Below are 16,742 nucleotides of genomic sequence, written 5' to 3'. Positions count from 1 at the left end.
TCTGTACTTTAACTTCCTCCATGGAGTGGAGGAGAGGAAGCCATCATGGCTTAGGAGATTGTGGAACCTTTGCATGCAAGATCGTGGTGTATATGGCTGCTTTGCAGCAAGGCACCTAATGATCTCCTTGTGGGATCAGAGCACCTGGTAGGGAGCTCATTTAAACGCTTGTGGTGATTCCTTTTGGCAGCACTTTTTCTTCGGTGGTGCGCGTTTTCATTCCTTCACAGCAAAAAAAAGAGGAACTATTGATGTTTAGAAAATCTAAGCACGTTTTTACATTTTACATATATATTTTTTTTATAACTTTTTTGCATAGTGTATGCACAATTTGTATGTACTTTATTTGCACAGATATGTCAATTTAGGATGAGTTCATCATATGTTTGATGCACTTTTAGAGTGTCTCTTATGTGATTTATTAACTTATACCTAGCACAAGGATAGCGCACTTTTAAATATTGTTTGGAATTAAACGTAAGGGCTAGTGAAGCTAAAATAATATTATTCTCTAGATATACTTTACTGAAAGGAAATAAATATAGATAATAATATATGCGACCCATAACGGAAATTAGGGACCACATTTAAAGCCTCACTGCTCTACAAATTAACAGCTTATACACGATTGCCAAAGACATATATACCTAAGCTGTGTGAGTAGCATAAGTGCAATAAAAATGGACTAATACACACATACTGTACATGCTATGCAAAGTGTTTATGGTGCTAAAAATAGACAAATGCTAACCTTAAAATGAAACCTGTCTCTTGAAAGCTACTGAACTGCAGATAGATGCCTGCAGGTATACGGACATGCCATTCAAAGCACCTTAGGGACCCTGGAGACTGGCTAACTCCAATATGCAAGGGTGACACAAGCTCCTGAATCTGTGCATGCTTGCCTCTGTGTCCTCTTCCTTGCCTAAAGGACACTTAAAATAACAGTTCAACAGTCAGGTATGGGAGGAAGGAGGGGGTGGAGTCAAGTACAACTTTTGGATCTCTTGCTGCTACTTGCAACTCATAGCACCACAGATGTCGAATTGAGTAGATGCCAAAAAAACAAATGAAAAACCAAGAACAATTATAAACAAAACATTATCACCAGATCAATTAACACAAAAAATATGCTGTACACAAAAAAAGGGCATCAATGTTTATATACATTTAATACCATAATGTATAAGAACGTCCTCTACATCAAATTCTTGTTTGGTTCACCAAAGAAGGTTTGTGGTAAGGAGAAAAGAACTATATACCCACATCCTGTCCCCCAAATAGGATGTAGATAAGGAAACCCCAGAAATCTAACTTTCATTCCCGTCAGATCAGAGTAGATCAATATGATCAATATTGCCCCAATGCCATGACGGCCATCACAAAATGACATATCCCAGGCTGGCTTTTGTTCGTAAACAAACCAGCCAGCGATCCTGGGGGACGTCATTTACCAAAAATAGCTTTGACCATGTTTGGTCAATGACATCACCCAGTATCCTGATTGGTCGGTTTACAAACAGAAGCCTCTGAAGAAAAATGACAGATCCCTGTTTGGCTGCTGTCTGTAAACAAATCAGCCAAGTATCTGTCATTTAGAGGTGTTAGCGCAAATACCAGCAGCAGGCCCTATTCCTTTCTACAGTGGGTGGGTAACTTTCAAGTGGCTCCTGGGTGACCTCATTGACCATATACAGTTATGACTATATTTGGTCAACGGCATCAACCAGGATCTCTGGCCAGTTTGTTAGCAAATAGCAGCCAGCCTGGAATCTGTCTTTTTACGGCAGTAGTGAGGAGAAGAAAGATCAGCGAGTCACTGTGGCAACATCGTTGGAAAGTGGGTCTTTGTCATCAACGATGGATCTACATGGGCAATGTTACTGATGATGAATTTACATACTGACACACTTTTAAAATTTGCAATAAAGGGCAATATCAGTTGTGGGTGTTGATTTGTAATTTTTTTTGCGGAATGTGTAATAAGGGTACCCCAAACTCATTCCCCTCGTAGGGGGGATATATGTGGGATTTCGGAGTCCCCTTATTATAAAGAGGGCTTTCGGATTCAAATAAGTTACCACCAGTCCCCCACACTCACATCCTCTTTAGGACCAGGTGTGGGCATGACACTATTGTCACCTCAACACGGGGAAAAGGTACTGTACATTGCAAGGGGGTAATGCTTGGCTGCCCCCTTCCTTCCTTGCAAGGTACCCTACCAACCTTAAAAAACATGGGGCCTTGTATGGTTCATAAAAAGGGGACCGCATACTCACTGACCTCCCTTGCTGGCCACCCATGCCTGCATAGGAGCCTGATGTGAACTTCATGGTGATCCGAATGCTGTACTACAGTGGAACCTTGGATTACGAGCATAATCCATTCCATAATGCTTGTAATCCAAAGCACTCGCATATCAAAGCGAGTTTCCCCATAGACGTCAATGGAAATGAAGATAATTTGTTCAGCATTGACTTCTATTGCATGCAATACCGAATATGGCCAGAGGTGAGGGAGGCGCCCGAGAGAAATACTCAGGGACAGCTCGGCTGAACTCAGAAAGCCTCGGAAACATTCGGGAACTGAGTATTTCCGAACGGCTCCGAACCGTTCCGAGTGTAACCGGCGCCCCCCGCACCTCTGGCCAAATGCGGTACTGCACACCCCATTAGCTTGAATTCTGCTCGTTTTGCGAGACAACACTCACAAACCGAGTCAGAATTAAAAAAAAAAAATTTTAAAAAGTTGCTCATTTTACAAAACGCTCGTTAACGACGTTACTCGTTAACCAAGGTTTCACTGTACTGTGCAATGACTGTACTTACACATCCTAGCTCTGTTTTCTGCTTGCTAGTATTTAGCAGCCACTGTGCATACATAAGTATCCGGCTCTGCTTTTAATAGTACTTTGCAATGACATATCCTAGCTCTGGCTTCTGCTCATTAGTAATTTGCACTGATTGTGCTTACGTAGCCCAACTCTGCTTTTTTCTTTATTAGTAGCACTATGCTAGGACTGTGCTTACGCAAGTCAACTCTGCTTTCTGCTTGATAGTACTGAGCAATGACCTGCTTCACTACTCCTCTCTCCCAGAGAAAGCCTATGTGCGTTAAAAATAATGTTAAGACATTGCCACTTAAACACATTTATTATCCCTGGTGGATCCAGAAAACCTTTACATACAGATGCAAGAATGTTATGAATAAGTATTTTGCCCTCAGAGTTTTAACTAGTCCAATGAAAGTAACAATAAAAAATAGGATTTTTATAACAGCTTACCTGTAAAATCCTTTTCTTTGAAGTACATCACGGGACACAGAGCCATAGTAATTACTATGTGGGTTATAGACCACCTTCAGATGATGGACACTGGCACACCCTAAGACAGGAAGACCACTCCCTATATAACCCCTCCCACTACTGGGAGTACCTCGGTTTTTGTAGCAAAGCAATACACGTGTATACCAGAAAGAGGGGAGGGACCTCAGGATTTTACAGGTAAGCTGTTATAAAAATCCTATTTTCTTAATCGTACATCACGGGACACAGAGCCATAGTAATTACTATGTGGGATGTCCCAGAGCAATGCCAACTGAGGGGGGGGGGGACACAACAGAATTAGGGCAACATGAGACTAGAGGACTTATGCTGCTGCCTGCAGCACACTACGCCCAAAGGCGATATCCTCATGCCTTTTTACATTCAACTGATAAAATATGGTAAATATATGGACTGAAGACCAAGTTGAGGCCTTGCAGATCTAAACCATGGAAGCTTGGTAATGCACTCCCACGAAGCACTAACAGTTATAGTGGTGTGCACTTTTGATTTGAGAGGGTGTAATCCTCCTCTTTAAACCATAAGCCTGAACAGTTACTTGCTGAATCCATTTAGAAATAGTAGATTGTGATGCTGCCTGTCCTTTTTCTAGGACCTTCAGGCAACACAACAAAACATCCTTTTTTTCAAATCTGAGCAGTCGCCTTCAAGTAGACCTTGAGTGCTCTCACATCAAGAGAATAGTGGTAATTTTCCTTCAGTAGAACAGGGTTCTGGGAAAAACGAAGGTAGAACAATATCCTGGTTTGGATAAAAACTAGACACTACCTTCGGTAGAAAGTTAGGATGAGGACGCAATACTACCTTATCCTTGTGAATAATCAAATATGGCTCCTTACAAGAAAGAGCAGCAAACTCTGATACCCTTCTTGCAGAAGATATGGCTACCAGAAAATTAGTATCCTTGTCAAAAGGACCGAGGGAATATGCTGTATCGACTCAAAAAGGCTGTTTCAGCAATGCCGACAGAACTAAATTCAAGACCCAAGGGTTCAGGGGTGACTTAACCGGAGGATTAAGCCGCGTTACCCCCTGAATAAGCTACGAACCAAAGAATGCGAAGCAAGTGGTTGTTGAAATAAAACCGATAAGGCCGAAACCTGGCCTTTGATAGTACACAAGGCCAGCTTCATTTCTAACCCCATCTACAGAAGTCAAGAATTCTATCTATGACATACTTCCTGGGGTGCCAACCCCTGGATTCACACCAGGAGACATATGCTTTCCAGACTCTATAATCTATGATTCTGGAAGCCAGCTTCTCTGCATTAACCAAGGTAAATACCACTGGACCTGACAGCCCACGCTTCTTCAGAATGTGGGTCTCAATAGCCAAACAATTAAATTTAGCGTTTGTAAGGTAGGATTGAATACCGGATCTTGTGAGAGAAGGTCTGGACGTGGTGGTAGGGTCCACAAGTCCCCTACCGCCATCTTTATGATCTCTGCATACAAAGATCTTCCGGGCCACAAGAATCACAGATTTCCCTTCCTGCTTGATCCTGCGAAGCAGTCGTTGAAGCAGCAGAATAGGAGGAAATGCATAAATCAGTGAGAACTGATTCTCTAGGAACACTAAGGCATCTATTCTGCATGCTAGCGGATCCCTTGTTCTTGACACAAAAGTTGTCGATCCTCTTGTTGAACCTGGACGCAAACAGATCTACGTCTGGGTTTCCCATCTTCGGCGCATTGCCCGGAAGATATCGGGGTGAAGGGAACATTCTCCCGGGAACAACTGCTGGCGACTCAAGTAGTCCGCCTGCCAATTTTCTATTCCCGGAATGAAGACTGCCGATAGGCAAGGTACATTGTTTTCTCCAAAAGTTAAGATATGATTCACCTCTCTCTGGGCCGCACGACTTCTCGTGCCCCCCTTGGTGATTGATATAGGCCACTGCTGTGGCATTGTCGGATTGGATCCTGACAGGACAATTCCGTAACCTGAACGTCCAGGCCCTCAGGGCCAAATGCGCTGCCCAGATCTCTAGAATGTTGATGGGTAAGGTAATTGTTACCATCTTCAAGGTAACTGGTAGGAAAGATTTTTCCTTCTGCAGATTTTTGGTTATCAACCACCAACCGAGGCTTTGGCACACCCTGGAGACAGATACATTGGGAAATCTAGAGCTTGGATCTTCTTGTTCCAAGCCGATAGGATACTGTTTTGCAGCAGCCTCAAATGAAACTGAGCATAAGGAATGACCTCGAATGAAGCCACCATCTTTCCCAACAACCTCGTGCAAAGTCGAACAGAAAGGATTCTTCTTTGCCTTGACCACCTGAATCAGTTCCTTTATGGCCCTGATCTTTGCCTGGGGCGAGAAAACCCTTTTCTGGGCTGTATCAATAATCAGACCCAGGTATTCTAATCTCCTTGATAGTTTTTTGAAGGAGGATTTCTCTAGGTTGAGAATCCAACCTAGGTATTCCAGGTAGTTGACTGTGGATCATACTTTGGTCTAAGCGGGCTACCGACTGGCCTATCAAGAGCAGATCGTCTAGGTAAGCTATAATCGTTATACCTTGGGCCCTTAATCCGTCTACAGGAGGGGCCAGGACCTTTGTAAATACTTGAGGTGCAGTAGCTAGACCAAAAGGCAGAGCTACAAATTAAAAACAAAGATTGTCTACCTCAAAACTTTCTGGTAAGTGGGAAATATAGGTACATGGAGGTATGCATCCCTGATGTCTATTAACGCCAGATGTTTTCCACCTTGTAGGACGGAGCCCACTGATCGGATTGACTCCATGCGAAAAGAGTGGATATTCAGAAAGCGGTTTAGATCTTTGAGACCTAGAATGGGTCTGACATACCCATTTGGTTTTGATACCGTGAGAAGGTTTAAATAAAACCCCAAACCCTGCTCTTGCAGGAGAACCACTAAAATCAATTTTTTAAGAAAAAAGATGGTCCAATGCTTGAAAGAGAGACTTCTTTTCCTCTGGAATCTGAGAAAACGAAGAGACGGGGACTTTTGGAACTCAAGCTTGTACCCTAGAGTTATTGAGGAAGTCACCCATCTGCAGCCTACGGCACCTGGTATTTCCAGGTGGTCCCCCATACAGGTACTGACCAGGCCCGACCCCGCTTAGCCTCTGGGATCAGATGAGATAGGGCGCTTTCAGGGTGATGTGGCCGCTTCGGCTGACCAATCTTTCAACCATAAGATTCTATGCCTATGCACCAGCATAGCATCTCTTCATGCTGTCTATTGCTAAACATAATGCCGCTGGTAACTGAGCTAAATCCTGGCCTGCTGATCAGGAATAAGCTTGAGCACCTGTTTAAACTGGTCTCTCAATGATTGACATACACCAATTGCTGCTAGCGCAGGTGTAGCGCAGTCAGAGAAAATGTTTTTTTTTAATATTAATTTTATTTTTTATAATAGGAATTCCAACTTCTTATCCGATGAGCATTGCCTACCGGACAAGTCAAACTTTCATTCACAGAGGATATAGCAGCGACAATTGCAAGTATCTCCCACTTCTTAGTGAATTTTTCATCCATAGTATAAAGTGTGATAGGAGGAAAAAAAATGCTTATCTGGGTGATCCCACTCAGAATACATAAGCCTTTCCAGCAACGAATGGACAGGAAAGGCATGCGCAGCTTGGGGAGGCTTTAGTGAACCCAAACAAAATGAAGAGTAGCAAAAATGCACCATCAATCTTTCAGATTGTGAAGCTGATCCTCGTGGATTTGACCCCTCAGCCTCTCCACGTTCCTTGAGGGAAATTCATATTTTCCTGCCCCCAGATCCTCAGTTTGAGGGTCCTGGGTAATGGAAAGGCACCTGTCACATTTATTCTGGGATGCGATTAAAGCCGCTAGCCAATCCTATTATGGCTTGAGGAAAAAACCCTCTCCAGCAATATAGACAGGGGCTGCATTATTGAAAACAATTGCAATATTTGATAGCCCTGATGGCTCAATCTGACCGGCCACCCCCTCTCGGGGGGGATGCCATTGTAGAGATGAGTTTAGGCTGTTTAGAGCTTGAAGGAGTCCCTTTTGAGCCCTTTTTGGGGTGTTTCTACCTACCCTTCTGACCATAACCCGATGCACAAATGCAGAGGTACTACTACTACTCACATTCACTGCTTGAGCAAATAGTCCAGCAACTGTCGCTGCTATTAACGCTCAGACTGATGCTTCAGTAAATGTGCCAAAGGAATGCCTGTGTCACCACTTATATGCTCCTTTTTAGCTTTTGTCTCCCTCAGAGAGCTACAGCCAGCAAAAAATGGAGCCTTGTAAAAGTACTCCTGCACTGGACGTTGCTGCACGCCAACGCCACGCTAATCCACGCCCACTCCATGTTCCCACCGTGCCCCCATCTTTTTTCAAAAAAGAGCGTTTTCCTGCGCGAGCCACCAATCCGACGGGATCGGTGTGTGTGTGGGGGGAGGGCGGCGAGGGGGAGAGCCGTTCACCACCACCGCCGTACAGAGGCGGTGGTGAACGGAGCGGCATCTGCCGATCGTTTTGGATTCTCCCTCTACTCAGAGAGAGGGGGAGAGCTTTTGTCCGGATGGGGGGTGTTTTTAGAGAAAAATCCCCCCCCCCCCCCCAACATCTTACCGGAGTCCTGTGACTGCTAGCCGGAGGAAGCTGCAACTTCTGCTGACTCAGCATGATCTGAGAAAGAATGACAAGGTACTTGCTCTATACAGCACCCAGTGGTGACTTTTAGGCATGACAACATTTACTTTTTAAAGGAGACAATTCAGAAGAAACTTTAAAATACCTTAGAAATCTCCACTTTCCTTTCCCGCTGCAGGGATTTCTGTGGTAAAACCAACAGACCCAATCTTCACCCCTCACGGTGGGCTCCGTTTAAAAAACCTTCAGGAACTGGGGCCCCTTTTTATCGGGGGATCCGCACTACTGAACCCATAATAGCACCCCGCCAGAAAAAAAACGTATGGTTGAAAAAACCAAAAGCACTGGATTGCGGGGTCCAGCTCTCTAGAAAGAGAAGCGCTACAGGCTAAACCTCGTTTCTTCCACCACGAGGCCCGGGTACCATTCAATTCGGCCTAAAAAGACACTTTGAATGTATCCGGTTGCATAGCTAGTCCCAACAAGGATTGCTCCAGTGGAGCTCAGCACAGCACATCTTTACTCGTGACCAACACCTTAGACACTTGTGAAAAAACTGAGGTACTCCCAGTAGTGGGAGGGGTTATATAGGGAGTGGACTTCCTGTCTTAGGGTGTGCCAGTGTCCATCACCTGAAGGTGGCCTATAACCCACATAGTAACCATGGCTCTGTGTCCTGTGATGTACGATTAAAAAAGGACATTTATCTATTTGCCTAGGGAGAAGCTGAAATTAAAAGGATAAGTCACCTTTGGGAACATGTTCCACCAGATTTTAAGGTGGAACATGCAACATATTCCGAGTGCCACCACCTGCTGCACCCGTGGCGGCGCCCCCCCCCCCCGGCAGCAGTATGGGGAGAAGTTCCCCGTACCAGATGTCAGTTTGAAAACTGTGTGAACGAACTACAAGCCCCAACATCCCTAGCGGCTGTCGACTTGTAGTTCTCAATGAACTTCAATGGCGTTGTGGTAGATGTACGGGCAAGCAGATACACTGACAGTGTGCAGGAGACCTGCATGGCCTTGGCGATTTGCTGATTGCTGGTGCAATGCTTTACAGGCGAACTTATCCTTTAAACCTAATACCTGCCATGGGCTGAGGCTGCCATGTTTCATCCTCATGCCTGCATACTATTTCTGAGGTGCTGCTGTTTTCTCACAATAAAAGCTAAAGTGGACCTTCACTCGAACCTTGGGGGATCGAGTATCTCCAAAAACAGAAAGGCTTCCTCACAGTAAGAGCTGTGAAAATGTAGAATAGACTCCCTCAAAAGCTAGTTCTGTCCAGCTCAGTAGACTGCTTAAAAAAAAAGGGGGTCGGATTCTTTTCTAAATGTACATAATATAACTGGATGCTAATATTGATAGGTAAAGTTGATCCAGGGAATATCCGATTGCCTCTTGGGGGAATTATTTCCCCTGCTGGATCATGCCTTGCTGGGTTTTTTTTTACCTTCCTCTGGATCAACTGTGGGTATAGAATTGTGTATATAGGATTGACATTTTTTTTTTGTTCAACCTTTTATTGGTTGAACTGGATGGACTTATGTCTTTTTTTCAACCAACCTATGTAACTATGTAAGACAAATGTTTAAAGTGTCATTAAAGACAAAACCTTTTTTTCTTTAGTTTTGGATAGAGTAGAGAGGGAACCTCTGTCAGGTATTATTGCTGTCTGTGCCCCTGTTAGAGAGATTTATCTTCTCTACTAGTCCTGTTTACCATTATCATTGAAAGTAAAAGAAAATCCCAAATTTTGGGTGGACACCAGAATAGTAACAGGGAAATCTTCCAATAGGGACACTCTACACCGGGATTCCCTAACTTTGGAGTGATTTTCTCTCACTTCCTGTTTGGCTATGGGACTCTATCCAAAAAGGCCTTTAGTGACGCTTTAACAATAGATGGTTTCAGTCTTAGTAACTCAAACTTTAAGCCCAACTCCAGGTAGAAAAATAAACAATCCCTTGTAGTGGGGTTGTGCCAGCTCCATTTGCCCAAGGGAGAGGAGAAACAGTTTTACTTACCCAATCCTCCGTTTCCCCATGATCCAGTAGTGGACTTTCCATTGATGTCCTCACGTCCAGAGAAGAGCTGCTCTGATCTTGATGACATCAGGACACTAGATCAATAGAGTGCAGGGGGTGCAGAAACTGCGGGGAACAGAGGATCAGGTAACTCCCTAGACATAAACAACCAACCCTTTAGATGCGGGCACACTGCCTCTGCAAGGAATAATTTTTTATTTGCCCGAAGTTTGGCTTTAACCACTTGCCGCCCGCCATATAACAGAATGACGGCGGCAAAGTGGTTTCAAAATCCTCACTGGATGTCATATGACGTCCGCAGGATATTGAGCCGCTGCGCGCCCCCAGGGGCGCGCATCGCGGCGATCGTTGTTGCGGGGTGTCAGTCTGACACCCCACAGCACCGATCTAGGTAAAGAGTCTCTGACGGAGACTCTTTACCACGTGATCAGCCGTGTCCAATCACGGCTGATCACGATGTAAATAGGAAGAGCCGGTGATCGGCTTTTCCTCACTCGCGTCTGACAGACACGAGTAGAGGAGAGCCGATCGGCTGCTCTCCTGACAGGGGGGGTCTGTGCTGATTGTTTATCAGCACAGCCCCCCTCGGATTCTACCCAGGACCACCAGGGAAGCCGCCCAGGACCACCAGGGAAGCCGCCCAGGACCACCAGGGAAACCAGTCACACTGGACCACCAGGTATGCCCCCTAGACCCCCAGGGACATACTAATCAGTGCAAAGGCAGCTGCCAATCAATGCCCAGGCAGCTGCCAATCAGTGCCCACTCCAATGCCTACCACCAGGGATGCCTATCAGTGCCGCGTATCAGTGCCGCGTATCAGTGCCCATCAGTGTCACGTATCAGTGCCCATCAGTGCCGCCTGTCAGTGCCCAGCAGTGCCACCCATAAGATCCCATCTTTGTAGCCTTTCAGTGCCCATCAGTGTCGCCTATCAGTGCCCATCAGTGCCACCCATGAGTGCCCATCAGTGCCACCTATCAATGCCCATCAGTGCTGCATATCAGTGCCGCCTACCAGTGCCCATCAGTGCCGCATATCAGTGCCCATCGTCATTGCCCGTAAGTGCCCGCTCATTGGTGCCACCTCATCGCTGCCGCCTTATCAGTGCCTGTCAGTGCCGCCTTATCAGTGCCCATCAGTGAAAGAGAAAACTTACTTATTTACAAAATTTTTAAAAAGAAACAAAAGCAAAACTTTTATTTTTTTCAAAATTTTTGGTCTTTTTTTATTTGTTTCGCAAAAAATAAAAACCGCAGAGGTGATCAAATACCACCAAAAGAAAGCTCTATTTGTGGGAACAAAATGATAAAAATTTAGTTTGGGTACAGCGTAGCATGACCGCGCAATTGTCATTCAAACTGCGACAGCACTGAAAGCTGAAAATTAGTCTGGGCAGGAAGGTATCTAAGTGCCCTGCATTGAAGTGGTTAAAGGATAAGTTCACCTTTTGGAACACATCACATATTCCACCTGTATTTAGGGTGGAACATCTAACATGTTCCAGCACTGCAGCCTCTCCCCAGTGACAGCGGGCGGGCATCTTCTCTGGGTGTCCGCTGTCACTGTTTGAAAAAGACGTGGCTGGGCGGGGCTCCGCCTGCCCATCCAGATTATTGACAGTTCTCTGTGAATGGGAAACTACAAGCCCAGAAAAGACAGCCTTTGCGGCTGTCGGCTTGTAGTTTCAATTAACTACAATGGCGCTGTTGAGCGCTCTGGTAGTTTATTCATCCTTCTTGTAAGTGTGTATCTTGCCTGCCCATATGAGGTACGAGCAGGCAGATAAATGGAGAAGTTTGCAGGAGTCCTGCATGGCACCCACAATCTGCTAATCATGGGTGCAATGCTTTCCAGGCTTAAAGTAAAAAAAATAAATAAATGCACATATTTTTATCTGCAAAAAGATGTAAGCTCTAAAGAGCAGTTCTCTCCGATTCCTCCTGTATTGAATTGTATTGTATCTGTACTGTCTGCCCTCATTTTGTAAAGCGTTGCGCAAACTGTTGGCGCTATAAATCCCGTATACTAATATTAATAATAATAAAACAGCCATCTGTCAAAAAAAAGCTTAAACGATGAGGTGAGAAAGTAACCATTTTTATGCAAAACACTCTGGCAAATGCCAAAATGTAATTCATTCAGCTGGACATCCAAAGCAGATGAATAGCTACTCTATGTGGTGGTTACATGTTTTAGCAGAACAAAGAATAGCAATAGCTGACACCCAAGTAAGTCTTAGTTTACCAATAGCACTATAGAATTATGCACAGTTTAACGGGAAGTCAACTTTGATGTTGGCCCTACATAATACCTATTTTTACAAGACAGCCATACAAGAAGAAAACCAAGACTATAAAGGAAAGCTAAAAATAATTGAAAAATTACACTCATCAAATGCACATTAAACACATCTTCACAAATACTGAATGTTTGATTAACCACTTCCCACCCGCCGTACGTCATTTGACGTTCTTGACTTTGAGCGGGTATATCTGAAAGATGCCTGCAGCTACAGGCATCATTCAGATATCAGCTTTTTCAGCCAGCGATTCCCTACACCATAAGAATGATCATAGTGGCTGTTCCACCGCTTGGTCGTTCTTACGGGTGGCGAGATGGGATGTCCCCCCCCCCCCCCGCCACCCTCCGGTGCTTCTAAAGACTCACCGCTTCCATCGGTGAGTCGGAGACAGGATCCGCCGTCCCCGGATGGTGATCATAGAGATTTCCAGCAGACCAGATGGTCGCCGGATTCTCTATGATTGTTCGGAGGCCGGGCGCGATGTTATGACGTCACGCCCGGCCTCTGCATTCAAACAAACAGCGCCGCCTCGGCTGGGAAGCTGAGATTTTTTATTATTATTTCAGGCTTACCAGCCTAGAGGTGAGATGTGGGGTCTTATTGACCCCACATCTCACTGTAAGGAGGACCAATCATGCCATATTCCTATTACAAGGGATGTTTACATTCCTTGTAATAGGAATAAAAGTGATAAAAAAAAAAAAGTTTTTTTAAAAAAGTGTCGAACTAAAAAAAAAAAAAAAAAAAATAAAAATTTAGAGCGCCCCTGTCCCCATGTGCTCACACGCAGTCCTGCATACACAAGTCCTGCCCACATATGAAATCGGTGTTCAAACCACACATGTGATTTTATCGCCGCGATCATTAGAGTGGGAGCAATAATTCTAGCCTTAGACCTCCTCTGTAACTCAAAACATGTAACCAGTAAAAAGATTTAAAGCGTCGCCTATGGGGATTTATAAGTACATTCCAGTGTGTGCAATTTTGAAGTGTGACATGTTAGGTATCTATTTACTCAGCTCAACTTCATCTTTCACATTATGCAAAAAAATTGGGCTAACTTTACTGTTTATTTATTTATTTTTTAAGCATAAAATTGTTTTTTTTTTTTCCCCCAAAAAAACCATGCTAGAAAAATAGCTGCGCAAATACCATGCAAGATAAAAGATTGCAACGACCGCCATTGTATTCTCTAGCATCTTTGCTAAAAAAAAATATATAATGTCTGGGGGTTCTATGTATTTTTTTAGCAAAAAAATGATGATTTTTATATGTAGGAGAGAAATGTCAGAATTGGCCTGGGTGGCAAGTGGCTAATATATAACAGAGAGCATAAAAAGCCATGAACTAAACAGAAGCAAAGGACTTTGCCTGCGTAGCAGAAGCATGGGGTCAGCATTCTCTCTCTCTTTTTTTTTTTTTTTTATAACAGAAAGCATACAGTATAGCGCATAATTACAAATCTCGTTAAAATAGGCAATTACCTTGCAATAAATACAAAACCATAGAAACTGGATAGGAACAATACACTTGCCAGCATTCTCAGCAAGGCAATTGTGAAAATGTTGGCAAGATAAGGTATTTGTTACATGACAGAGCACACAGATGTGCAATAACATCCGATTATCAGAGAATAGCTTTATATCTATTTGTATAAATCACTTTTTGCATTTTTAATGATTGTATTGGGAGCGCCTTTTATCAGAGCATTCAGCTTTATTAGTCTGCCTATTCCAATGGTGCATTTATGACTATAGAAAACTGCATGCTATGGCTTCATGTGTTATTAATGATTAGTGCAAATACATGATGTCACACAGGTTTATGTCTGCAGGAAACACATGATGACCCCCCTCCTTTCATATGAAGTACAAATAATTTTCAGATCAAATGGTAATTCCCCTCTTTACTCTGACATCACCATACTGTAATAAAGAGAGAATGATGGGTGGTCTTCCAGAGTCCATATAAATCACTTAATCAAAGTGGTGCTCATAAACTAGCACTGCGTCTGTATGGTAACTATGCAGCATCTCTCGGAGATGCTGCAAATGAAATCTAGAATTGTAGCTCCTGGTCCTGAATAGGCAAATGCAGACCCTCAATTTAGTAGAAAAAAAAAACTGTCAGACGTAGATTGGTTCTTTCTCTGTATAATGGAAATTTCCTTTAAAAGAATCTTTACTGAGATAATGGATTCAGTCTTATATAGACACAATGAGCAGCTCTAAAACAGAAAAGTGGAGAGAAGGCACTAAAAATAGAAGTTGTTTGAACAAAGACTGAATATCTATTTCTGTGATTTCAATTGTGCTGTCCTCTCTCATGATGCTACATGTACCATCATTAGGGTTTCGGCATGTGACCAGCAAGAAATGTTCTCTTTTCAATTCTCCAGATCAGTTAGAATGTTTATGATGTTGGTTTTCTTTCTAATTTTCAAGAGCTTTTGAAGCAAAACATGCTGCAGATAGCAAACTTGAAACACCAACATAGTGAAGTTGTTGAAAGTATAACACATGAACACAATTTGTGTTCTCACCATAGAATTATGAATCCTCGTTATCATGATCCTTATGTAATAATGACTGCATATGGAACTATACTATGACAAAACAATTGTTATTACCTACCAAACAAATATTTACCTATAAAGAGAAAGAAAATCAGTAATCAAAAATGATACAATAGTCACTTATTTGCATTCTGTTTGCACAATACAGGCACTGAAGATAATCAATAAAAACAAGCAAAGCAGAGAATCTAGCATCTAAGAAAAAAAGGGAATTCAGGAGTGAAGGTAGCGGGAGCTGGGTGGGTGATGGACAACCAACTGTAAAAACAAAAAAAGGCACCTGTCGCCATGATGCCAGGTTAGAGATGGACATGGCCCTGGAATGTAGAGTGACGGAACAAGGGGAGTGATGGGGTTCTCCTGATCTTCTCCTCCGACGCCCTTTATTGGACATGAATTCCAAACTCCCTGTGTTAGTGGCATTCATCACCTGAAATCAAACCCGTGGACAGGAAGGTTTCAGCCTACATACAGCTAACTACATTGTAAAACACTACTGTAGGGTCAAAACACCATATCCATTAACTGGGACAATGTTTCCCAAAGGGTGGTACATGTGCAACCGTACATCATAGCTTCACTGCGAGTAAACAGCAGCAAAACCTGTTATCTTAAAGGATAAGTTCACCTTTTATAACATGTTACACCCATATTCAGGGTGTATCAGGTTATGAATGCACCTGCCCCCAAGCACCCCCCGATCCCCGATGTGACAGCAGACCAGGGATCTTCTCCCCGTGTCTGCTGCCACGATTCACAAAAGATGCCCACCCAGCCGTGTCACTCATTCACAGTCCTCTGTAAATGGAAAGCCACAAGGTCTGACAGCCTTTGCAGCTGTTGGCTTGTAGTTTTCAATGAACTACCATGGCGCTGTGGTAGTTCATGGAGTCTTCCTGTCAGAATGTATCGGCTTCCAAGTACGAGGTACGAGGAAGCCAATACACTGATAGATCTGCAGACCTGCTGATCGCTGGTAAAATGCTTTACAGGCTCCCAAAACAAAAAATAATGAATGCACATTTTTTTACCTGCAAAAAAAAAAAAAAATGTGCATTTGTTATTTTTTTTGTCAAAAGGTGAACTTATCCTTTAAAGGAGAGCTGGATGATGCTCATTGAAAGGCCACTTCCTTCCATCACAGTGTAGTTACATGACACATAAATCCTACTCTGAATGGCAGGATTACAGGTGGTACTTTGAAAGAGCAAAGGCCATGATAGTGCACAAATGACCATTGTTTGGGAAACACTGAACTAGACAAATGTTAAACATTGACTCAAAATTCACTCACTATGACAGCAGACCACCAAATTTACTATATCATAGTAATTGATGGTGATGGCCGGAGTTTTCCTTCTACTGTAATGATTGAATCAATAGAAGAATTCAGTAGATAGTAACTATTTTGTTAAGTTTCTCAGCAAGAGTTACATGATGGACTATGTAACTATGAAAACTATGATAGAACGGAAATGAAGACAATCTGCTAAACTCAGTTTCACATTAATGAAACCATTTTAGAACAACTGAAAGTGGTTGAAATCCTCTGAAATGAAAAAAGCATATCCTTTTATAGTCTGTATAAGCCTCAATCAATAACACCCAAGCATGGTTCTTATCTGCTCTCTTATTCCCCTGCTATCTGCAGGAGTCACTTCTGTCAGGTTATGCTGACACCACAGAATTCCGGGGGTGGGCCGCCCCATCTCCAGCACACAGCATGTGATTGCAAGCCACAGCTATGCATGTTTCTCTATGACACTATGTAGAGAGGGGCGTGTCCTTTTCTTCCACTCAGGTCTAAAATTTCATTCAGCTCCCTACTTTATGCTGTGCAGTGTGTGACATCAGATCCCC

General features: G+C 43.4%; 1 protein-coding gene across 14 annotated transcripts in view; it reads right to left on the bottom strand.

Moving 5' to 3' along the window:
- Positions 1 to 16,742, bottom strand: part of PPIP5K1 (diphosphoinositol pentakisphosphate kinase 1) — a 306,207-nt gene that overhangs the window by 96,895 nt on the left and 192,570 nt on the right. For 9 of the 14 annotated variants that reach the window (XM_073618536.1, XM_073618533.1, XM_073618535.1 and 6 more), the window contains exon 25: positions 15,163 to 15,312. The exons of the other annotated variants lie outside the window; for them this stretch is intronic. In XM_073618536.1, the coding sequence (XP_073474637.1) occupies positions 15,163 to 15,312 (150 nt within the window). The remainder of the gene's footprint in view (positions 1 to 15,162; positions 15,313 to 16,742) is intronic. 14 annotated transcript variants of the gene reach the window in all.

The sequence above is a fragment of the Aquarana catesbeiana genome, linkage group LG03 (genome assembly GCF_042186555.1).
Source record: "Aquarana catesbeiana isolate 2022-GZ linkage group LG03, ASM4218655v1, whole genome shotgun sequence".
In the NCBI taxonomy this organism is placed as follows: domain Eukaryota; kingdom Metazoa; phylum Chordata; class Amphibia; order Anura; family Ranidae; genus Aquarana; species Aquarana catesbeiana.
This window is presented reverse-complemented; position numbering and strand designations above follow the sequence as displayed.